Consider the following 25,097-nt stretch of genomic DNA (forward strand, 5'->3'; position numbering starts at 1 on the left):
CATGCATGCATGTATGTATGTATGTATGTATGTATGTATGTATGTATGTATGTATGTATGTATGTATGTATGTATGTATGTATGTATGTATGTATGTATGTATGTATATATGTATGTGTGTGTATAAGCACGCACATACACTCTATAAAACATAAAGTTATAAACCTGTAGCGATGGATGGATGTAGAGTGACCACTCATCACAACGCTATCAAATTTCAACTCCCTACGGCCGAGGCTGGAAAGTGAATTTATGACGCTTGCTCACAAGAACTATACCCTAAAATCTATTATCAGATTTTTATCTCTATATCACAGAACTAATGTTTTACTATTGTTCGTATGTATGTATGTGTGTATGTATTTATGTATGTGTGTATGTATGTATGTACATACGTACGCATGTGCGTATGTATGTATACGCGCTCGTATGCATGTGCCCATGTATGTGTGTGTGTACATGTACGTGCGTATGTACGTGTGTATGCCCATACGTAGGTATGTATGTATGTTTGTATTCATGTGCTACGTATGTATGTGAGTGTCTAGAGAATGGGCAGATGTGTCCGTGAGAGTGTGTACATGTGTATGTGAACGTATGTCGTGTACTGGCATGTGTCCGTCCAAGTTGTGTACATGACTGTTACTTTGCTGAAGGTTGTATACATATTTACATATATGTTTGTATAGACGCACACACATATATATATGTGTGTGGGTGTGTGTTTGTGTTCCTCTATCATCGTCTAACCGTGAATGGATACAACGCCTAGGTGCAACTGTTCGTATCAAACAACGTCTGCTCATACCGTTGTATATAACTGCACATACGCATTGCAACCTTATGTAAGGCTACAGGTGAAGGGAGAGGAGAGAGGGGTGGTTATAGAATGTCCTTCTGATGGGATCTGGATGTTATTCCATTCGGACTTTCGGTTGAGAGTAGGTTTGTATTCTTGTATACAAACAGCTTCTGTGACCTGTCTCAACATTGCATCGGTGGGATGTGTAGATAGGAGGTTCACTTAAGCTCCCCTAAGGATCCCTTGTGGCAGTCTACAGCATGTTGGTATAAGATGGAGTTTGGCTTCCTTTCAATGTAGTTGTCCAGGTGTTCTTTGAACCTATCATTGATGCTTCTAGAGGTCTGTCATACATAGGTGAGACCTCTAGAAGCATCAATGATAGGTTCAAAGAACACCTGGACAACTACATTGAAAGGAAGCCAAACTCCAGCTTCTACCAACATGCTGTAGACTGCCACAAGGGATCCTTAGGGGAGCTAAGTTGAACATCCTATCTACACATCCCACCGATGCAATGTTGAGACAGGTCACAGAAGCTGTTTGTATACAAGAATACAAACCTACTCTCAACCGAAAGTCCGAATGGAATAACATCCAGATCCCATTCAGAAGGACTATTCTATAACCACCCCTCTCTCTCTCTCCCTTTCACCTGTAGTCCTTACATACAGGTTGCAATGCGTATGTGCAGTTATATACAACGGTATGAGCAGACGTTGTTTGATACGAACAGTTGCACCTAGGCGTTGTATCCATTCACGGTTAGACGATGATGAGAGGAACAACACACCCCACACACATATATATATATGTGTGTGTGCGTCTATACAAACATATATGTAAATATGTATACACAATTCAGCAAGTAACAGTCATGTACACAACTTGGACGGACACATGCCAGTACACGGACATACGTTCACATACACATACACATGTACACACTCTCACGGACACATCTGCCCATTCTCCTAGACACTCACATACATACGTAGCACATGAATACAACATACATACATACCTACGTATGGGCATACACACGTACATACGCACGTACATGTACACAGACACATACATGGGCACATGCATACGAGCGCGTATACATACATACGCACATGCGTACGTATGTACATACATACGCACATGCGTACGTATGTACATACATACATACATACATACATACATACATACATAAATACATACAACACTACATACATACATACGAACAATAGTAAAACATAGTTCTGTGATATAGAGATAAAAATCTGATAATAGATTTTAGGGTATAGTTCTTGTGAGCAAGCGTCATAAATTCACTTTCCAGCCTCGGCCGTAGGGAGTTGAAATTGATAGCGTTGTGATGAGTGGTCACTCTACATCCATCCATCGCTACAGGTTTATAACTTTTGTTTTATAGAGTGTATGTGCGTGCTTATACACACACATACATATATACATATATAATACATACATACATACATGCATACACAGGCGTATGTGCGTACATGCATACATACACACTGTATACATACATACACACATACATACGTACATATATATGACGAACTAACTGTTACTTTCTTAGATGCAGCACGGACTTTGTCAGTGAACAGGTCGCGGATTTTAGCGACGAAAATATTTTGACAAATTAAACTTAAATGTTGGAGTGAATCGAACGGCTTTTGTGTGTTTCTTAAATGCTTATACCACCTCCACGCTGCAATTGTTTATATATAATATATATATATATTATATATATATATATATTATATATATATATATATATTATAATATATATATGTATATATATAGATAGATATATATATAATAGATATATATATAATATATATAGATATATATATAGATATATAGATATTAGATATATAGATATATGTATGTATGTAGTTGATAAAGGAAACATAAGATGGATTTAGTGTGAATCTTTATTCAGCATGACGATCATTTTGACCCACCCTGCATCTGTCCCATGGGGGTAGTATATTGTGCATCTGTTTGCATTGCATCTATCAGTGCAGGCTGTGTTGCTTCAGGTGTTTGGTGTAGAAAAAAATATCGCACTAGATATACTGAATTCCCCTATATATGCTTATATGTATGAGTTTAAGCTTGTAAATGTATGTGTGTATACTTATATGAATGTTTGGGAATGTATATAGGGAATAATTTATTTCAGTAAAACAAATGGCATCTGCACTACAACACATTCCTGTATGTCAACTCATCTGTGAATCCTGGTTGTCAAATATTTGAAATAACACTTCCATTTGAAATGTTCTTGGTCCTATCTTTGCAATAAGTATTTACTTCTGCTAGACCACATAGCTGTGTTGTAGTCGAATGAGTGTCCTTATACATGAGATATTCTAACAGTGCCTTAGCATGGTTTTAGCTATGACATCTAAAACAATATAAAGAATAGACATACAACATAGTTAACCATTGGCAAACATGCAAACACGCTCCTCACATACACATGCGAGTCAGCGAGTGTGTCCCTATGTAGTCAGCTAATCTACTAGAAATAGCAGCCAAATCTTTCACTAATTACATGCTGTTATTTTGAAAATGGATACATCCATCTCCAGCTAGTTGAACCATCACACGTTCAATAACAATTTCGTGAACAAACACAAGAACATAGACACAACAATGACACTCATAAAGAAATATCAAATTAATCAATAGCAGGCACATAAAATATACACGTGAGTCAGCGAGTGTGTCCCTATGTAGTCAGCTAATCTACTAGAAATAGCAGCCAAATCTCTCACTGATTACATGCTGTTATTTTGAAAGTGGATACAACACATGAATAAGCAAACCTAGGTGGACAATGCTCTTGAGGTCATGATCATCATCATTGGGATGTGTTTAATCATAGGTATGGGTTGGACGGTTCCACCGGGATCTGGGAAGCCAGAAGGCTGTACCAGGCTCCAGTCTGATCTGGCATCCAGCTGTAGAAACACTGCCAGATCAGAATGGAGCCTGGTGCAGCCTTCTGGCTTCCTAGATCCTGGTCGAACCCATGCTAGTGTAGATGATGATGATGATGCTCAGTTAGAGCTGAGAGCTAAACAGTAACAACAATACACACAACATGCATGTGTATACACAACCACTGTTTCAAGCAGACTCATGAATTCATGTACATACAACAATAAGCACATATACATTCTTACAGACACCATTTGTGATTTATGACTTATTTAAAGACACGTACCTGGTGTATCGAATTCTGGCACCACTCTAATGCCTCGCAAACGAGCATATTCAACGATCTCCTTTACATCAGACTGGGTGTAAATATGTGTCAATGGGTTGAATGCTCCCTGTTAACGAAGTCAGAACATAGATACAAAAATTTATTATTATTATTAAGGTGATGAACTGGAAGAATTATTAGCATACTAGCAGTATCGCCCGGCGTTGCTCGGGTTTGTAAGGAAAATAACTATATAAGCATTTTTAGAGAGTTACTTCCCTTATATAATAGCCAAAATATGCATTAAAAATTGATTCATCGTAGACGCGCGCTAATACCCAGAAGGGCCCGATATGAATCATGACTATAAGATACCCGCTATTGGTTAAACTGCACCGCAAAATGTGGGAGTAAGAGAGTTACTTCCCTTATATAATAGCCAAAAAATGCATTAAAAATGGGGAAAAAATGATGGTACATTTTTTTTAAATCGTAGATTCATCGTAGACGCACGCTAATACCCAGAAGGGCTCGATATGAATCACGACTATAAGATACCCACTTTTAGTTAAACTGCACCGCAAAATGTGGGAGTAGTTAGGAATCTAAATCGTAGGAGACAGACACACAACTTCACTTTTATATATAAAGATTTTTAGAAAGAATTATTAGGCGCAGGAGTGGCTGTGTGGTAAGTAGCTTGCTAACCAGCCACATGGTTCCAGGTTCAGTCCCACTGCGTGGCATCTTGGGCAAGTGTCTTCTGCTATAGCCCTGGGCCGACCAATGCCTTGTGAGTGGATTTGGTAGACGGAAACTGAAAGAAGCCTGTCGTATATATGTATATATATATGTATATGTGTGTGTGTTTGTGTATCTGTGTTTGTCCCCCTAGCATTGCTTGACAACCGATGCTTAGCGGTTCAGCAAAAGAGACCGATAGAATGAGTACTGGGCTTACAAAGAATAAGTCCCGGGGTTGATTTGCTCGACTAAAAAGGCGGTGCTCCAGCATGGACACAGTCAAATGACTGAAGAGTATATCAGGCAAAATCCTTAGCAGCATTTTGTCTGCTGTGAAGATGGTTACTAAAAGCAAGCTCCTTGCACAAAGCATCTATGAATAAACGGTTATTGAATTTACTCCGCCTGAGAACTTCATTCTTCGTATTTCCAGCTCCTTGAATCAACATAATAACTATAATGGAAGAAGAATATACCCCCAAAAGTATCATAAAAACCTTCCTTCCATTATATTACTAAAAGGTGTAAGAACATGTCGAAACAATTGTAGCGATTTTAAATAGAGAATGTCATTAATTCCATTTATCTTTTGTCTATTTGTGTGTGTGTGTATAGAGTTGCCTATGTTTCAAAGATTCATGGTGTAAGGCTTATCAAATATTAAACATGTAGAGTATGTTGTTCTATATATTTTTATTAAAGTACTTAACATTACATGTGATACAAAAGTAGCTATTGCAGCAGATGTAGCAATAGTAATGGAACGCAAGTTAAAAGAATTTACAGTGAAAATTAAGATATTTGGAGGGAGGTGGGGAGGATCTTTTCGGTTTGAATGGCAGTTTTTAACATAATTTCTAGGTAACTAAAAAATGTTAAACTTCATATACTGGTAGAATGTGTTTATAAAACATCTTTTTCTCTTGGCTTTATTGAGAAAAAACTATAGTTTGTAAAATATTTGTTGTTGTTTTTCTTCAATTTCTGCAATTTCAACCAATCAATGACATCCATTGAGGTAAAAAACATTCTGTGCCATATGAATATGTCCCTCATTTAAGAAACAGATTGGGTTTATTTACATTTGTGAAGAAAAAAAAGATACCCTTTCCCCCACCCCTAACCCTAACCCTAAAACAGATTGATACTAGGTCATAATTATGGGTGACAATTTCATTGAAAAGATCCGGTGGTGAGTTGTTGAAAACAAGTGGAGTTGACAGAAGGGCATGTGAAAGTTTAAAAAAAAAAAAATTGACAAAGAGTGAAAATTTCAAATAATAAGAGAAGAGAAGACAAATAAAGAGATAGATAAAAGGGTAAACATGAAACAAAGGAGACAGAGAGATATGTGACATTAACAGGATAGTGAATTCATAATTTGAGGTATAAATTGTTGCTTAAGATCAAGGTCATTAGGTTATCAATCTAAATTTTAACTGGATTGACACTATTCTAGGTCTGTTGTAGTATAGTCAGTACTAGAATTACTTGAGTGCATAGTGGGACTATCAGAATAATAACGAAGGCTTATTATTGAATTCTATCATAGTATAATAGTATAAGCACAAGCATGGCTGTGTGATAAGATTGCTTTCCAGTAACAAGGTCCAGGGTTCAGTCTCAGTGTGTGGCACCTTGGGCAAGTGTCTTCTACTGTAGTCCTGGTTTGACTAAACAAGCTTTGTGAGTGGGTTTGGTAGATGGAAGTTGAAAGAAGACCGTCATATATGTGTGCATGCGCGTGCGTGTGCGTGAGTGTGTGTGTCTGCGCGCGCGTGCATGCACATGTGTGTATATGTATATGAGTGTCTTAGTGTGTGTTTGTGTATCCTTGCCTTGACATCACATGATAGTTGTAAATGAGTGCCACTGTCATACAAGCAGTGTCACTCATTTCCAATATACTGCAAAAACATGTCTGGCCATGGGGAAACTAAACATCACTTTGCTTAAAAACAAGTGAAGATTGATGACAAAAAAAACATCTAGCTGTAGAAAATCTGCTTCAATAAACTCTGTTTGAGCCATGCAGGCATGGAAAAGTGTTATGCTAAAATAATTCTACTATATAGTAGAATTACAGTATGTTTGTGACAAATCAGATGTAAACAGATATGAGCTTGAAAAGGCATTAGAGAAATGTAGATGCATTTGCAAATGAATAATCTTGATGTTGCATACAGGGATGCACATGCTTACATCAAATGGAGAGAAATATTGTGATAGAAAGTAATATAATATGAAGGCCAAAATGTAGGTTGCTTCCAAAAAAACAAATATTCTATTACACAGACACACACACACATAAAAGCATGTCATAGCTCTGCATAGAGCTCAGTTGTGTGTACACAACAACAACATCTTGCCAAAACATTGAACTCTCAGATAATCTATCCACTAATAGCAAAATAGGAGCAACCCTCTGTTCTGAAGTGTAGTGGTTGTAAAATTGACATACTGAAATATTAAGTTGAAGTCCTTCTTTGGAATATCTTGACCCAGTCAGATTGATTTGTCTAAGATAAACTTCATGAAGATGAAATCAGCAGTAGTGCTTGGAAATGATCCAGTGAGTTATGGTAAAAGTATTAAATTACTATGAGCCAAAGACAACATTCCAACGTTTAGAAAAAGTATAAATAATGAAAAAGATTTTTTACATATTTACTTTATTGCTGAGTTCTGGGAAGTAAAAACTCTGGTATGGAAATGACTGATCATCAACAATGTGCCAATGGAACACATTGAATTTGTTCTGTGACATGATTTCCTAAAATGGTAAATAAAAGAGAAAAAAAAAAATTATTTTCTTTACCAAAGTCATCATCATTATTGTTAACACTACCCCAACAAACTCCTATCATTAGCATCATCATTTTCAGCAGCACAATGCTATGAGTATCATCATTGCTATTATCATCCAATTATTTATCAAAGTGTTAATCTGCTATTTGTAGTCCAGTCTGGCAACCATGTTGCGAAGGGAGTTTACATATATAAGTATGTTTGTATATAAATGAATTTGGCTATAAAATAATTATTCATATTATAGAAGAGTATACGCTGTGTGTGTGCATGCATGTGTGTCTATATATCATCATTTCATCATTTCATTTAGCGTCCGCTTTCCATGCTAGCATGGGTTGGACAGTTCAACTAGGGTCTGGGAAGCCAGAAGGCTGCACCAGGCCCAGTCTGATCTGGCAATGTTTCTACGGCTGGATGCCCTTCCTAACGCCAACCACTCCGTGAGTGTAGTGGGTGCTTTTTACGTGCCACCGGCACAGTTGCCAGATGGGGCTGGCGAATATATATATATATATACACCCACTACACTCTCGGAGTGCTTGGCGTTAGGAAGGGCATCCAACTGTAGAAACTCTGCCAGATCAAGATTGAAGCCTGGTGCAGCCATCTGGTTTGCCAGCCCTCAGTTAAATCGTCCAACCCATGCTAGCATGGAAAGCAGACATTAACGATGATGATGATGATGATGATGATCATCATCATCATCATCATCATCCATATTTTCATATGATTCTTCTGATAATGACAATCAGCTCAACTAAGAGAGCATTCTGAAGAACACAATAGGCTAGGGTTGAGAAAGATGTCAATGTGACAGAAAAGATAGTTGTAATGGCAAAAGAAATGGTTTTACCGAAGTTAGTAGACATGACAAAATCATGACACAATAACAACTACTCTTAAGATATTAAAGAGCAATAGTTATATCAACGATAGTTAACATTATATAACAATTTTAAAGCATAGAGGCATCTTGTAACTGGGTTGATCCACATGACAGCATTCCTGCACTACAAAAACCTGCCCTTGTGTCAGTATCCTATCAAAAGAAATCAATCCCTTATCACTATACTACATTCTAAGTTCACTTTGCCTTTCATCGTTCCAGAGTTGATACCATTGAGTACTAGTCAAGTACGGGGGTTAATTTAAGTGACTGATACTGGTATCATCCTGGTTTCTTCCAACAAGAGATTACATCTGAAAAGAGCAAATGCGCTTTCTCAGTGTTTTACACATGCTTTTTAGGTGGATAGGGGTGTAAACTATAACAGCCATGGTATTCCTAAGAGGAACAGTGACCACAGCCTTGCAAGATATAATGATGGAATGATACTACATGACATATCTGTCATTGCATCTGATGCAAATGCAAATAAGAGTTGATAGATATGATATGAGTGAAGATGATGATGATAATGATAATCTTAAGAATTTATAAACTAGCAATAATAAATCTCTGAGCAAGGTATAGACAGTAGTTGCACGGCATCGTGAAGTATATTTGCCACTTAAATGTGGCTAACCCTTAAGGGTGGATGCTACTGTAGAAGATGGGAAGGATGGCTTCTCTTCGCAAATATTGATAGCGCACAGAAAGTGTGTCAATAGCCAGCTGGAGGAGGTGTCCTCCTGGGGCTACAAGCTACAGTAGCATCCACCCTTAAGGGTTAGTCACATTTAAGTGGCAAATATGCTTCACAATTTATAAACTATTTACAACATATATATAATTTATAATATATATGTTATAGAAATAAACTATGATCAAACTGTAACAGATTTCCTTCACCTACTTGTTATGAAAAGTTTCAAAACTAAATAATAAACAAGATATATTAGATTAATAAAAGATAATATTGGAATTAATACTGAAAGGCAAGTAACACATACTACTTAACAAAATGTCAGTTTCCTTACCAGGTTTTCAAGGATTTTTTCTTTACTAAGAAAATGTCTTGATGTATCAAGCAAAATACCTCTGTGCTTAAATCTGGGTTTATCTTCTACTACGGTCTCGTTGATGAGAAACTACAGAGAAAAATAAAAAAGGAAAAAATATCACTGAAACAATAAATGCAAATAGCAGCAATGAATGACCAGTTAATCGACCCCATTCTGCAGCAGCTATCCCCAGCTCTTACAGACATATGAGAATAAACCAAACAGTGAAGAGAGTGCAAGAGAATATCTAGAAAGTTATGTCTCAGCCCATATAATTCATCATTGCATGCAGGAATAATGTAATATGGTCCATGGCCAGGCAGAGACATAGTATCATATAAGATGGATTCATGGGTCACATCTAACCAACTGATTACTTGTGTGCCATGGAACTGCTCAATCTGGGGCTGCAACAGAAAATACAATCAATGTAGAGCTTCTATGTAGTGTTCAGCCCTGATAGAAATAATGTCCAAATTTTCTTCAAACAAACTTCTGGAAGAAAAGACAGTGTCGTCATGGCTAGAATGGATTTTGATCACAGGCGTATCTGTTCTCTTTGGATTGATCTAGGGCTAAACAGCAAAAACTGTTAGCTAAATAATGACCAATGTTTTACCAGCTTTTAATCACATCCTGTCATTGATGACAAACCAAGTTTAGTGTTATCATTCCATCAAACTTGCATTTTTAACGCCCTCTTACCAGTCATTGGCAATATTTGAGTGTAGATATCAATGACAGCTCTATATTTCTGGGATCCAAAATGAGCAAAGATCAAGAATATAAAAGCAAATTAGGAAGACAATTGGAATTGGTTTGAAATACTGTCTGGGTTGGTACCTTTGTACGAAATCCAAGGCTTTGAATATGTTAATTTTCTCTATTGTGTTGCCTACCTGTGTGGCTTAGACACTTTACACACTTGATAGAATAAAAATGCCTTCAAAATGTGTTGGTTAGTGTAGCAAGTATTATGTCCCAATATGTTTTTAATCAAAACTTCAATATTTCAAAAATATATCCAGGAATTGGAAAGGATAAATTTTTTGGAGTAGTATCAATAAGTAAGAAATAGATGATAAATATAAAATGTGTAAAATTTTTGAATATGCACATAACAAAACTGATCATTCAGCAATAAAATGTGTTGATGATTTATCATTGAAACAGGCTTCACAAGTTAAAAATATTTCAAGTGTATATGAATCACATGTAGGAACTTCAGTAAGTAACTGGAGAACCTTAGCATCATTTAGGCCAACATTCTTGAACTTTGGTTCTTTCTTGTTTTTGCATTCATTTTTTAAATTCTTTCTTTCTTTTAATTTTTAAATCATATTTTTTTGTTCTTCAATTTGGTTTTCAAGCTTATCTTTACATATGGTTGTGAGTGTTGGATAATAAACCAAGAGTATGATTGTAAATACATACATAGGCGTAGGAGTGGCTGTGTGGTAAGTAGCTTGCTTACCAACCACATGGTTCCGGGTTCAGTCCCACTGTGTGGCACCTTGGGCAAGTGTCTTCTACTATAGCCTCAGGCCGACCCAAGCCTTGTGAGTGGATTTTGTAGATGGAAACTGAAAGAAGCCTGTCGTATATATGTATATGTATATGTATATATATATATATATATGTATGTATCTGTTTGTGTATGTGTTTGTCACCCCAACATCGCTTGACAACTGGTGCTGGTGTGTTTACGTCCCCGTAATTTAGCGGTTCGGCAAAAGAGACTGATAGAATAAGTACTAGGCTTACAAAGAATAAGTCCTGGGGTCGATTTACTCGACTAAGGCGGTGCTCCAGCATGGTCACAGTCAAATGACTGAAACAAGTAAAAGAGCTGTAATGGGGTTCCTCTGAAGGATCTCTAGAGTAACATTACTTGACAAGATGCATAGCTCAGGTTGTGGAGACGTAGCAGGTTGAGCCGCTACTTTTCCACTTTGAGAAATCACAGCTCTGGTACTATAGACATGCGATTAGAATGCTGCAGGAAAGTATTGCAAGATGGATTCTTCAAGCCAAACCAATCAGCAGGAGACCTGGGAGTAGGCCAAGAATGAAATGATTGGATAACATCCATAATCTCAGTTGGTCAGGCTTGGGGACATACTGGAATGTCTAATGAAAGTTGCTTTCAATAAGACCCTATGGAATTGTAGCTTGAGGACAGCTACCCCAACAACCATCCAAGGAATAGTGAGCAAAGAAGATGAATGGATTTCATTCTTCATTTTTACTTAATCATTTTTCTTCCTTTGTCCTCTTCATGATTTTGAATTTTACACACCCATTTTCTTTGTAGCAAGTAAAGTATTTATCTTTTGGTAAAAGTATGTCCTTAACATAACTAGGACCACATCTCAAAGATTGGCCTTTCTCTTTAGGGCTAGAAAATAGTTTAGTCTCAACAATTAGAGACACTCAACAAAGCTCATGTGAGGCCTACTATGGAATATTACTCATATTTAGGATGGTACAGCTGTTGCACACACAAAGAAAGACCATTCAAATAACTGGCATAAAGTGACTCACAGACATGCTCCAGCCATTGCCCCACAGACTGGTTGTCTCTTCTACTTTTTCTCCATAGCTAAAATAGCCTCTATTCCTCAGAGATGATTGGTCTCAGGCACTGTTGACTCACTTGTCCAAACCTCTTTTCATCACTTACTCTGTGTCCTGCCCCATCAAACTTAACATTAATCAGTGTCCCAAGTCTTTTCTCCCAACAAATTATCATCTTCCAGAACCTCTACATCTTTCCTGCAGGTATTGACTCGCAACAGTTTAAACAAAATGTCATCTACATTGATCCCACAAACCTTAGAAGCCTGCAGATGCCATGGTCACAGATCCTTCCTCAAGTCTCAACAAGTGAAATAAAAAAACAAAAATGGAAATATGTAAAAAAAAAAAAAATCTCCCGATATTCATAATCTCTCAAACAAATGCTGTAGTCAACATTTTGTAGATTTGGAGAAAGTATTTCAGTAAGATGTTTCAACTGTAAAAAAAAATATCAAATACAGAATATTACAATATATGACATTACGAATCAGGACCAGTAGGCCTATCATATCTCTAACCTTAACCCTTTCATTACTGTATTTATTTTGAGATGCTCTGTGTTTCTTTCAATTACTTTAAATATAACAAAGAATTTAGTAAAATAACTAAGTTATCATTAAGCTAGTGTTAGGAACATAAATTGTGACTAAGGTTTGGTGGAAGATTTTAATTCAAAACTTATGAAAACAAGACATTTGTACTACAGAGCCTGAGTTGGTTTCAGCTGGGTTGGTAACGAAAGGGTTAAACAAGAAATTCATTCAATTGAATTGGGATATTTACAAAATCTGAGAGAAAAAGTTTCAGCCAGGTTGGTAACGAAAGGGTTAATCTGAATCACACCAAGTGACTGGATACCTGGAGAAGGATGATATAACTAGCAAAGTTATTTAACAAATCCTTGGATTAAAATACTATCATTCATCATTTGTTCATGATAAAAGTACTTCAAGGAATAATTCAGAAATAAATTATTACTGCACTTACCGTTCCACTTTCAGTTTCATATACAAGTTGGCTAAATGTTTCCAAGCCATGGAGTGCACCCCAAACTGTAGTAGCAACTAATGTTGATGCACCATCAGCTTTGATCACAAGCAGATCTAAATAATAAAAATAGATTTTCAACAAATATTTTAAACTTTGAAATGTGTGCATATATATATATCAATCATCATCATCATCGTTTAACGTCTGTTTTCCATGCTAGCATGGGTTGGATGGTTCAACCGGAGTCTTGGAAGCCAGGAGGCTGTGCCAGGTTCCAGTCTGATTTAGTAGTGTTTCTACAGCTGGATGCCCTTCCTAACGCCAACCACTCCGTGAGTGTAGTGGGTGCTTTTTATGTGCCAATATATATATATATATATTATATATATATATATATATATATATATGTCTGTATATGAAATCGGTCCGATATGGTAATAATGGAATGTTTTATAAATTTCTGTCGACCTTTTTTCGAGTAGCGTGCATATTGTGAAAAAATTATATTGTTAAAGGACAATATGTCCAATTTTTTGACATATCTGGCATTAGAAATTTTTTCGTTTGCCCTTAATTATGAATTGTTTATAGATTTAACCTTTAAAGGTATTTTTTGATATGCTGGCCATTAATAAAATTTCTTTTGAAAAATAATATATATTTTTTTTTTTGAAAAAAATTTTATCCTTCATTAGATATGTCTGTATATGTTTATGCGTGTGTTTTTGTGTCTTGCATGTGTATGTGTGTTTGTGGGTAATCACCAAACCCACAAGAACTTGAACACTTTTTTAATATGTATTTTATCTTGTTTGAATTCGATCATTCTAAGAGTATATTTTAAATCCAATACTTGTCAAGTGGTGGTGGTGGATGACAAACACAAATGCAATGACACACACAAAGATAGATATATACATACATACATATATATATTTCTTTACTACCCACAAGGGGCTAAACACAGAGGAGACAAACAAGGACAGACAAATGGATTAAGTCGATTACATCGACCCCAGTGCGTAACTGGTACTTAATTTATCGACCCTGGAAGGATGAAAGGCAAAGTCGACCTCGGCGGAATTCGAACTCGGAACGTAACGGCAGATGAAATACGGCAATGCATTTCACCCGGCGTGCTAACGTTTCTGCCAGCTCGCTGCCTTACATACATATATGTGTGTGTGTATTTTACACACACATACACACAAACACACACTAACAATATGATTCTTTCAATTTCAGCCTACCAAAACCTATCACAAGGCTTTGGTCAGTTCAGGGTTACAGCAAGAGATACTTGCTCAAGGTGCCACGCAGTAGGACTGAACCTGGAGCAAAGTGCTTGGGAAGCAAACTTCTTACTATACAGCCATGTTGTTAATTTTACCACATGTTGTTAGTACATGTCAGTCACATGAAGTAGAAAGTGTTCCTTGTTGCGAGCTGTGAAAATGTTATCAATAACACCATTTAATCTGTGTATGATGATGTGACTGCAATATCTCTGATGGAATAACAAAGGCAGGCAAAAGATTTGTCACATGGACGAGGAGGAGTGCAATAAGGAAATAAAGCCAATGTACATGAATAGTATACTCTTTTACTTGTTTCAGTCATTTGACTGCAGCCATGCTGGAGCACCGCCTTTAGTCGAGCAAATTGACCCCGGGACTTATTCTTTGTAAGCCCAGTACTTATTCTATCGGTCTCTTTTGCCGAACAGCTAAGTGACGGGAACGTAAATACACCAGCATTGGCTGTCAAGCAATGCTAGGGAGACAAACACAGACATACAAACACATACACACATACATATATATACATATATACGACAGGCTTCTTTCAGTTTCCGTCTACCAAATCCACTCAGAAGGCATTGGTCGGCCCGGGGCTATAGCAGAAGACACTTGCCCAAGATGCCACGCAGTAGGACTGAACCCGGAACCATGTGGTTGGTTAGCAAGCTACTTACCACACAGCCACTCCTGCGAATGAAAGAAACTAAATAGTGCATGTTATGGAAGATGGAATCAACTAGGCTATGAGTCTACCTGAGAGTCATGTATGATGTGTTTCTATATTCAACCATTATTTGATGGAAAGGCTGAATTGACACTACTGATTGTCACCAATATGATGGTTGTGCTTCACTGGAAAATGTTTTGGTAACATGCAAATCATTCTTTGCAGTGTATGCCTATAGCCATAACCAAGTTGTGAGTATCCATACTTATGTACTAAACAGCAATGCAGTAAGAATCAAACACAAAGTTGCATCTGGTTTTTTCAGATGGAAGCACGGAAAGAACAATGCAGGAGAATAAACAAGGAAAGGTTGCTTATGAGTGAACGGTGCAGGTAAATTTGAAGGAAACATTCATGCTCCTAAACCATAAAGGATCATCTTGACATTCTGGTATAGTCTAACTTTACAAAAAAGTTCTAATTGCTGAGTTAATGATGAATTGGAAAAGCAATATGAAGAGAGCATAGGAAAGGAAGAGCCTGAAAATATAAAAGAACTAGCAGTATCGCCCAGCATTGCTCGGGTTTGTTTCGACCCTTTAGAACTGGAATTTTTGAAAAGTAAAAATTTTGCATTATGTAGCTTTTTATTCTCTTTAAGTGAACATTTTTCTGGTTGAAATAAATACACCGAAAAATGGCGACACAGCAGTAATGAAAATCGTAAAAAATAGGGATTTTCATACAAAAAAAGCACCTTTTTTATGTAAATAATTTTTGGTGTTAACATGGTCCGATTTGAATTTTTTTCTTCTACAGAAGGAAGAGCAAGCCTTCTTCTATCATACTCTCAATATTGGTCAACTTGCGGCACAGGGTCTCGGAGGAGATAGTGTTAGTTGAAGGCTACCAAACCTGCCATACACAGACAACTTCAGCTTTATACATAGAGAGATTAGAGAATCATGTGAGGCACTGGGATGGCAGTGTATGATACTTCCAGTAGACGTGGGTTATCATGGGTTTGTGGCTAGACCTATAATGTCTTACCTGGCCGGTAGTGAACTTATGAACAAAGAAGCAATTCATGAACTGAAGAGAGAAGCAGAAAATGTTCTATCATAGATGTGGCTGAGATGTGTGAAAGAGGGAACAAAATTGAGAACAAATAACATATTTTCTGTGAATGAAGTAATCCCTGTATAGCTGGAGTGGTTACTTTGATTGTTGTGGTGGCTGCATGGATGACAGAGGGAAAAGCAAACTACAGAATGGGTTAAAAGAACCCACACATCACCTGATAGCATCAATGCTAATAAGTACCACTTGTAGGGATGATGCTGTCAGAAGGTACTGACATTGTGATTATCTCCAACAAATAACTGATGAAGGGTGTGAAATATTGTGGTGAAACATCCACTGATGCATTTTTTAAATTTTATTATTATTATTAGGAAGAATGCAGCAGCCATGACCCTTTACAAGGCCTTCAAGCTTGGTAGAAAGGAGGGAGTGAGTTCTCAAATAAGAGATCTGGCGAGAATGCTTGCAACAGAGATGAGACTGCTAAAGACATCGAAGTTACCAGATGGTGGTGTTAGACAAGGTGATGAATAAAGTCTACCATCCATGTAGGCCATGATACAATCTCAATTCAGAACATAAAGCACCAGAACAAACACCACAAGGCATCTATTCTCATTTTCTTATAGTTCCCCCAATCCACTATCTTGGATTGATACTTTTTATTGATTCTGAAAAGATGAAACGCAAAGTTGATCTTGGTGGCATTTAAATTCAGAATGAATATAGGATGGAACAAGTATCACAAGACATTCTAATAAATGTACTAATCACTCTGCTAATTTGCCTTTTATGTAATTAACTCGTAAATTACATAACATCATATGACCTAATGAAAACTGAAATAATTGCTTGATGTCCTATAATATGACTTTCTACAATGTGAGAAATCATATTCACCAATGTACTAAAAAGCTAAGTCATAAAACTATTTTGTTTATTTTTAAAAAGCTTTTGTTCTTTTAATTTAATAACAACTCATCATAGAACATAAAAATAATTAAAATACATAATTATATAAAATTTAAAAATCTACAGCAAATAGAATGCAAAATTGCCATTAGAACAGCAAAAATACTGAGTAAATTACCCTTATAAAGCAGAAAAATGTATCAGCGACCAGCCATGGGAGTGCTGTTCTAATGGCAATTCTGCATTCAGAAAAATATCTTATTTGTATCATTCTATACACATTTCAATACTTATAAAAACAAATGTTTGTTTATATTTATACATTACAGCAAATAGTTTATTGTAAAAAAAAAAAAAAAATGGCTCACATATTTATTTATTTATTTATTTATTTATATGTATCAAATGAAATAAAATGAAAAACAGGACACAAAGGATGTCACGGTACATATGTTTCGAGCTTTATAGAACAACTTATTCTTACATCAATGCATAATCGACATAACAGATAGTTCAAAAGCCCTCTTCAGCCGCATGCAATTGCTACACCAAAGACTTGTATCAAATTATGAAAGGTTTGAGAAAGAACATTTGGTATTATTTATAATGGTAGGTAAACCGAGTTACAAACATACTTTCCCAGTGATATTCGGTTCACCTACCATTATAAATAATACCAAATGTTCTTTCTCAAACCTTTCATAATTTTGATACAAGTCTTTGGTGTAGCAATTGCATGCGGCTGAAGAGGGCTTTTGAACTATCTGTTATGTCGATTATGCATTGATTTAAGAATAAGTTGTTCTATAAAGCTCGAAACATATGTACCGTGACATCCTTTGTGTCCTGTTTTTCATTTTATTTCATTTGATACATATATCCTCTCACCTATGCTACTAGTTGGCATATACAGGTGCTTACATTTATCAAGTATTCACTCTGAATTTATTTATTTATTTAATTATTTAGGCTTTGTTTATTTTAGTAAAGAATGTATCGCTATAGCATGCACATATATACTGGTGAGTTAGAAGTGATTACTTCAGAATGAAGAAAACCTATATGGTTAAGAATTAATCAGAGGCAGTAGTGAACTAGCCAACACGATTCAGATTTATCAGAAAATGTGCCAGTGCTAAGAAATCAAAGAGTAGATTTAGATTTGAATAGCTAATGAATACAAACAATGTAAGATATAATTAAATGAATAGTTAATGAGAGCCAGGAAACTGATACACTACAATGACCTAAAGAAAATAGCCACTGCTAGAATGACAACTGTAGACTAAGAATACAAAGTTTTCAGAGTAAAGCATTTTGGACTGGATGAACATACATGTAAAGATATGTCAAAATGTATTGAATATTACAATATTGCATGCTCACAAATAAAACATCATCATCATCATTTAACGTCCGTTTTCCATGCTAGCATGGGTTGGACGGTTCGACCGGGTTCTGGTAAGCCATGGAGGCTGCACCAGGCTGTAGTCTGATTTGGCAGTGTTTCTACAACTGGATGCCCTTCCTAATGCCAACCACTCTGTGAGTGTAGTGGATTTTTTTTCTACGTGCCACCAGCACAGGGGCCAGAGCAGTCTGGCAAACGGCCACGATTGGTTGTTGCCTTTAGGTGTCACCGACACGGACGCCAGTCAGGCGGCGCTAGTATCTGCCACGTTTGGACGGTGCTTTTTACGTGTCACTGGCACGGGTGTCTTAACTACAATTTCCATTTGAATTTTTATTTTGACGTTGACGTTCTTGACTCAACAGGTCTCCTCAAGAACAGCGGGTTACTCTACGACCATCCTGCGAGCAATGAACTCACTTCATTTGTCATGTTTAAATGTCATGTTTAAATCTCTGTAAATTTTCTGAGCAAAAATTTGATGAAAATAAAAATGGAAAGCTTAGAAGTAGTGTAGAAGTGTTTTAATATATTTTTTTTAAAATATATACCCTTAGCATATATTTCGATGCATGTGAAGGGGTATGTCACATCATCATCATCACCATCATCATTTAAGATCTGTTTTCTATGCTGGCATGGAGTGGATGGTTTAACAAGAGTTGTTGAAAGGTTTTGTAAGTTGGTGACCTCGTTGGTGCCAGTGCCAAGTAAAAAATACCCAATACATTCTGTAAAGTGGTTGGCATTTGGAAGGGCCTTCAGCCATAGAAATCATGCCAAAGCAGAACTTGCCTAACAGATTCTGATAGCATTTCACAATGCTTTAACAATCTTGCAGTACTTATCTCCGTTGAGTAAGGTACTACAAGGTTGTTGAAAGCCTCAAATTAGTACAGTTTGTCCTAACCTTACAATTTAAAGATATCTAAATTTTAAGATTAGACCACATTATGTCTTAATTTGTAGTCAGTTGTGAAATACATCTTTCCATGAGGCACTAATTTCTAACAAATGCAGATACATACAATGAATCAGATACGAACAAAAGCACATTGATTGATATTTATATCTATATGTGTGTGTGTGTGTGTATATATATATATATATATATATATAGGAGAGCATTGTATAACAATGCACTATAATACAAATATTGGACAATGATAACAGTTGTAATTTAGTCATCCATTGTCTGATATGATATTTCAGAATAATATTCCTTCTTCAGATATTCTTAGATGGAGTCGCTGTTATAATTGGTTTTCCAACGGCTTTTCTTCTTTATTATTTTTTTTGAAGCATCTCAACAGTGGTCTCATTCCAGAATTCCTCATGAGAATTGCGTGAGGTCAGCCATGCCTCAATCTCATGTGTGCTGGTACATCCGTAGCGCTGCTTCTAAGTTATGTAATATACGTGCAGTTTCCTTTTTTCCCCCTTCTCTTTTTGTTTTCTTTTTTTTGTTATAAACTACCGATGAGCATATTATCAAAAATGAACCTACATGCATCCAGATGTATCTAAATAATGTATTGATTACCAGCCTCCAGCCTGTTGTTAATTTGGGGCCCTAGTCTGTGTATGATTATAGCTTCCTTAATTCTTAAATTACCCAAATTTCTTTCCTTGGCCTCACTTGTGACTGTTATGCTTTTGTTGGTGTCCCAACTTTGTCCTGTCCACATATATATTCTTCTTTTGCATCCTCATCCCCACATATAATGCTGTTACTGTATTCTGCTTCATTATGTTTCTGGTGGTTTCTGATGGAGAGGCTTTGGTTTTGTGCCACATGGAAAAATCCTTCAGTCTCTGCTCTGAGTCCTATGCTTCTCAGTCAGTGTTGTGATCTTTCTTTATCTATTTCCTTTCTGTTCGGTTTATTCCAGCATTTGCCATGAAGAGGCTTTACTTGCTACCATTTTATCATTGCAATTTGTCATCACACAGTTTCAGTTTAGATGTTAGTAGCTTTCCAATTTTTGTTGTTACTCCTGTATTTTTGTTGTTACTCCTGTTCTTTCATATCTTTGCTTTGTATTTTTCCGCTTCCTTTAAGACAGAAACATTTCCCTTTTGTTTTGTTCATGTTTTGTAGCCATTTGTATCAGATTTTTCTTGATTCTGAATTAGATATTTTTATATTTGGCATTCCTTCAATTATGATGATCAGTGTTCAAATTTATTCATTAAACAAAACCGGTTTGTGAAATTAATTTTCATGTGGCTGAGCATTCCGCAGACATACATAAACTTAATGTAGTTCTCAAGGAGATTCAGCGTGACACAGAATGTGACAAGGCTGGCCTTAGTACACAGGTACTACTCATTTTTGCCAGCTGAGTGAACTGGAGCAACATGAAATAAAGTGTCTTGCTTAAGGACACAACACGCCACAAGGTATCAAACTCATGGCCTTACAATTGTGAGCCAAATACTATAATCACTAAACCACATGTCTTCACATAGATATTTTTCTATAGTAGTTTTGTATTTGTGTAAGGCTCTACTGCTATGAATTTGAGGTATATATAATCTTTCTTTCTATGTCAGATTTTGGATGGTGTAGTCTAAATATTTTCCTTGTTTTCCTGTCAAAGCTTGCTAGTTTATTTAGTGACTAGTTAAAATTATAACTATAACATATATCTGGTACAACTAGAGTATTGATACTAACTTCCGTTATTTTTGCATTTGTGATTTTTTTTTTTGTGTGTTGGGTGCTTTTATTGTGTGTCACCAGGTTAACTACAAACACTGAACTGTCTAGGCTTGCTGGTTTATTTAGCATCTAGTTAAAATTATAACTGTGACATATATCTGGGACAGCTAGAGTATTGATACGTATTGCATTTTTGCATTAGTACTTTTTTTTTTTCTTTGTTACTGGGTGCTTTTTGTGTGTCATCTGTATAACTATGAACATGAAAGAAATGACTTTATGTTAGATATGGGTTTAAAGTATAAGAAGAAGCCAGACCAGAATAGACTCTTTGCAGCAGAGAAGCTACATAGCTACTCACATCTTAGAAGAGAGGGTGTGGAGTGATTGAGTGGAGTTGGGCAAAGGTGAAAGCAATGGGGGCTGGGTGTACTGTCAAGGTAAGAGGTGAGTAAAAGTGAGTGGGATCAGAGAAACTGGGACTGTGGGTGGTAGATATTGCAAGAATATATGGGAGAAAGAGAGATGGGGAATAGGTGAGGAAATAGGGCAAAAAATAAAGAATGAAGAGCTGGTTTTGACAGGTGAATGTAGTGAATGGTGGGCAGGAGGGGAGGAGTCCAATAATGTGTGTTAGTAAAAACAAGCAAAATAGTGATATTGATAAAGTAGACAAGGCAAGGATCAGAGTGACAGAGAGAGATGGCATGTTGTTGAGTAGGTGGTTAGAGTGTGGAGGAATAGTGCATGAGGGAGGTGAGAGATGTATGATGTGAAGAAAGAGAGATAATTTGGTGGCTTAGTGGGGTGATCAATGTAAAATGTTGGTGGAGAGGACACTAGGACACTAGCCGGATGAAAGAAGTGAAGTGATTCTGAAGATTGAGAAAGATTAGCGGTAGCAAGGTAAAGCTACAGTTAGAGAGATGATGAGTGGTGGAGGTGTCGAGATCTCTCTCTCTCTTTCCCTGTTAAAAATATCAGTCTTCAGAATCACTTCACTTCTTTTATCCATCTACTGTCCTCTCCACCAACATTTTACATTGATCACCCCACTAAGCCACCAAATTATCTCTCTTTCTTCACATCATACATCTCTCACCTCCCTCATGCACTATGCCTCCACACTCTAACCACCTACCCTACAACATGCCATTTCTCTCTGTCCCTCTGATCCTTGCCTTGTCTACTTTATCAATATCACTATTTTGCTGCTTTTCACTAACATAGTGGATAAGAATACTAAACCTTGTCTTCAAAAAACAGTTCTGAATTTAGAGATAAAGAACAACTCAAATGCAAAACATTCTTCAATAAATAAAATTTCTAGATTATGAAACAGAAGATTATTCAATATTTTGTTCTTTATGCTTTTTAAACTACTATTATATCTTCCTACATTGGTCCGGATGTGTAGTATGGAAGATGAAAAAAAAGAAGGCAATGAGAAAAGGAGAGAGAGAGAGAGAGAGAGAGAGAGAGAGAGAGAGAGAGAGAGAGAGAGAGAGAGAGAGAGAGAGAGAGAGAGGAAGATCTCAAAGAATTTGTAGTTGAATTGGCTGCTTATAGTTCTGGTTGGAATCAGTGAATTATAACATAATTTAAAATGAATACACAAAGGTGAAGTTTTGCTATGTTATGCTTTATATTGAAATGATACCTCTGCTATTTTGATTGGAAATAAAAATTTATAAACAAACCAATATCAAGTTTAAATAAAAATCCTACTTACTACACATTGCGAAAATACTTGCTTTTATTTTTCAATAGCATTTTTATTGTTGATTGACAGATATATAACAACTGATGATGATTTTAAAGATAACATTTTTACATGAGTGACTAATGAGATGGTGAAATATGCAAGTAACAGTCACAAAGATAGACAGATACATTAAAAAAAAGATAAACAGCAAGAGAGAGAGAGAGAGAGAGAGATTCAGACAGACAGAGGTGTGTAAGTGTGTGTTAGCTATGCAGCCCAGACTATAAATTTGGTTTACACCAGCACACCAAATATTGCAGAAAATGCAGCAGGAGGTTAACTGCATGAAATTGTGGATGGAAGCACTCCGTCGGTTGCGACGACGAGGGTTCCGGTTGATCCGATCAACGGAACAGCCTGCTCGTGAAATTAATGTGTAAGTGGCTGAGCACTCCACAGACACGTGTACCCTTAACGTAGTTCTCGGGGATATTCAGCGCGACACAGAGAGTACAACAGAAACAGGAAGTAAGAGTGAGAGAAAGTTGTGGTGAAAGAGTACAGCAGGAATCACCACCATCCCCTGCCGGAGCCTCGTAGAGCTTTAGGTGTTTTCGCTCAATAAACACTCACAACGCCTGGTCTGGGAATCGAAACCGTGATCCTACGACCGCGAGTCCGCTGCCCTAACCACTGGGCCATTGTAATGTGCTTCAAATGAGACTGAAATTCTGAACTGCCCTAGTAGTGAATGTGCACTGAACCATCGAAGTAATCTTAACACATCACCTAGATTAAATAACCAGCATTATAGTCCTTCAGATTATAAAGAAGTTTAAGATTCTTTTCTACTCTAGGCACAAGGCCTGAAATTTTTGGGGAGGGAGCTAGTTGATTAAATCAACCCCACTACGCAAATGGTACTTAATTTATCGACCCCGAAAGGATGAAAGGCAAAATCGACCTCGGCAGAATTCGAACTCGACTGCTCATGAGAATTCCAAGATTTAGAGAAGAAATTCCAAAGAAGCAAAACCTAAAATTAAGAGGCGGCCTCAAAATAGAAAAAAAAAAAAAAAAAAAAAAAAAGACTAAAGCATTTGCTCCATTCCCCTCGTGCTCTCACCATTCTCCTCTACTTTGTTCCAAACATCTTTCTTAAATCATCTTCCTACCTGACTGGAAGTCTTCTAAATCGTCACTTCCATTTGCATGGGTACCACTCAACAACTGCATAGGTCCACCGATTGTCTGTGAACCTTGTGACATGACCAATCCATCATAGGTTCGCATGATGGTATTCTGTGAGAAGGCGGCGAGCTGGCAGAATCATTAGAACGCCAGGCGAAATGCTCAGCGGTATTTCGTCTGCCGCTACATTCAGAGTTCAAATTCCGCCGAGGTCGACTTTGCCTGTCATCCTTTCGGGGTCGATAAATTAAGTACCAGTTACACACTGGGGTCGATGTAATCGACTTAATACCTATGTCTGTCCTTGTTTGTCCCCTCTGTGTTTAGCCCCTTGTGGGTAATAAAGAAATAGGTATTCTGTGAGAAGGCGGTGAGCTGGCAGAATCGTTAGAACGCCGGGCGAAATGTTCAGCCGTATTTCGTCTGCCACTACATTCAGAGTTCAAATTCCGCCGAGGTCGACTTTGCCTTTCATCCTTTCGGGGTCAATTAAATAAGTACCAGTTACGCACTGGGGTCGATATAAACAACTTAATCCGTTTCTCTGGCCTTGTTTGTACTCTCTGTGTTTAGCACCTTGTGGGTAGTAAAGAAATAGGTGTATTCTGTGATGATATCCTTCATTCCAGTTCTATCCCTCATCTCCTCATTCCAGATGTGATCTCTTAGTGAGATTCCCAACACTGACCTATCCATGGCTCTCTGCACCTTAAGCAGCTGTTATTCTCTCCTCATCAAGGCCCACGTCTCACATGCATATAACATTGCATGACCATCACAAGACACCCTTCTCCACCAGAACATTTACTGGTGAGGATAACAGGGCTACATTTGTTGTGCACCCGGTATTTGCCACCTGAAGGAGGGTGACATACTGCATTATCACACCTTATTTCCTGAGAGCTTGTAGTACTATGTTGATTTCGATGCTGTCGAAGGCTTTCCAGAAGCTATCAAGGAAGGACAAATTATATGATGCTTATATTACAAACTGCGATGCAACCTGGTAGCAAGATATAGGTCTTGAATGAAGAGGATTTATGAAGTCTAGAAAGAAATAAG

General features: G+C 37.0%; 1 protein-coding gene across 2 annotated transcripts in view; it reads right to left on the reverse strand.

Annotated features, from left to right (window-relative positions):
- Positions 1-25,097, reverse strand: part of LOC115230409 (beta-hexosaminidase subunit alpha) — a 53,606-nt gene that overhangs the window by 21,474 nt on the left and 7,035 nt on the right. For both annotated transcript variants that reach the window (XR_004997928.1, XM_029800608.2), the window contains exons 2-5: positions 13,098-13,213; positions 9,507-9,617; positions 7,447-7,548; positions 4,050-4,158 (exon numbers count right to left, since the gene is read on the reverse strand). Coding sequence is in view for 1 of the 2 variants with exons in the window: in XM_029800608.2 (XP_029656468.1) it covers positions 4,050-4,158; positions 7,447-7,548; positions 9,507-9,617; positions 13,098-13,213 (438 nt within the window). In the remaining variant the exon portion in view is untranslated. The remainder of the gene's footprint in view (positions 1-4,049; positions 4,159-7,446; positions 7,549-9,506; positions 9,618-13,097; positions 13,214-25,097) is intronic.

Source organism: Octopus sinensis, linkage group LG2 (assembly GCF_006345805.1).
Source record: "Octopus sinensis linkage group LG2, ASM634580v1, whole genome shotgun sequence".
In the NCBI taxonomy this organism is placed as follows: domain Eukaryota; kingdom Metazoa; phylum Mollusca; class Cephalopoda; order Octopoda; family Octopodidae; genus Octopus; species Octopus sinensis.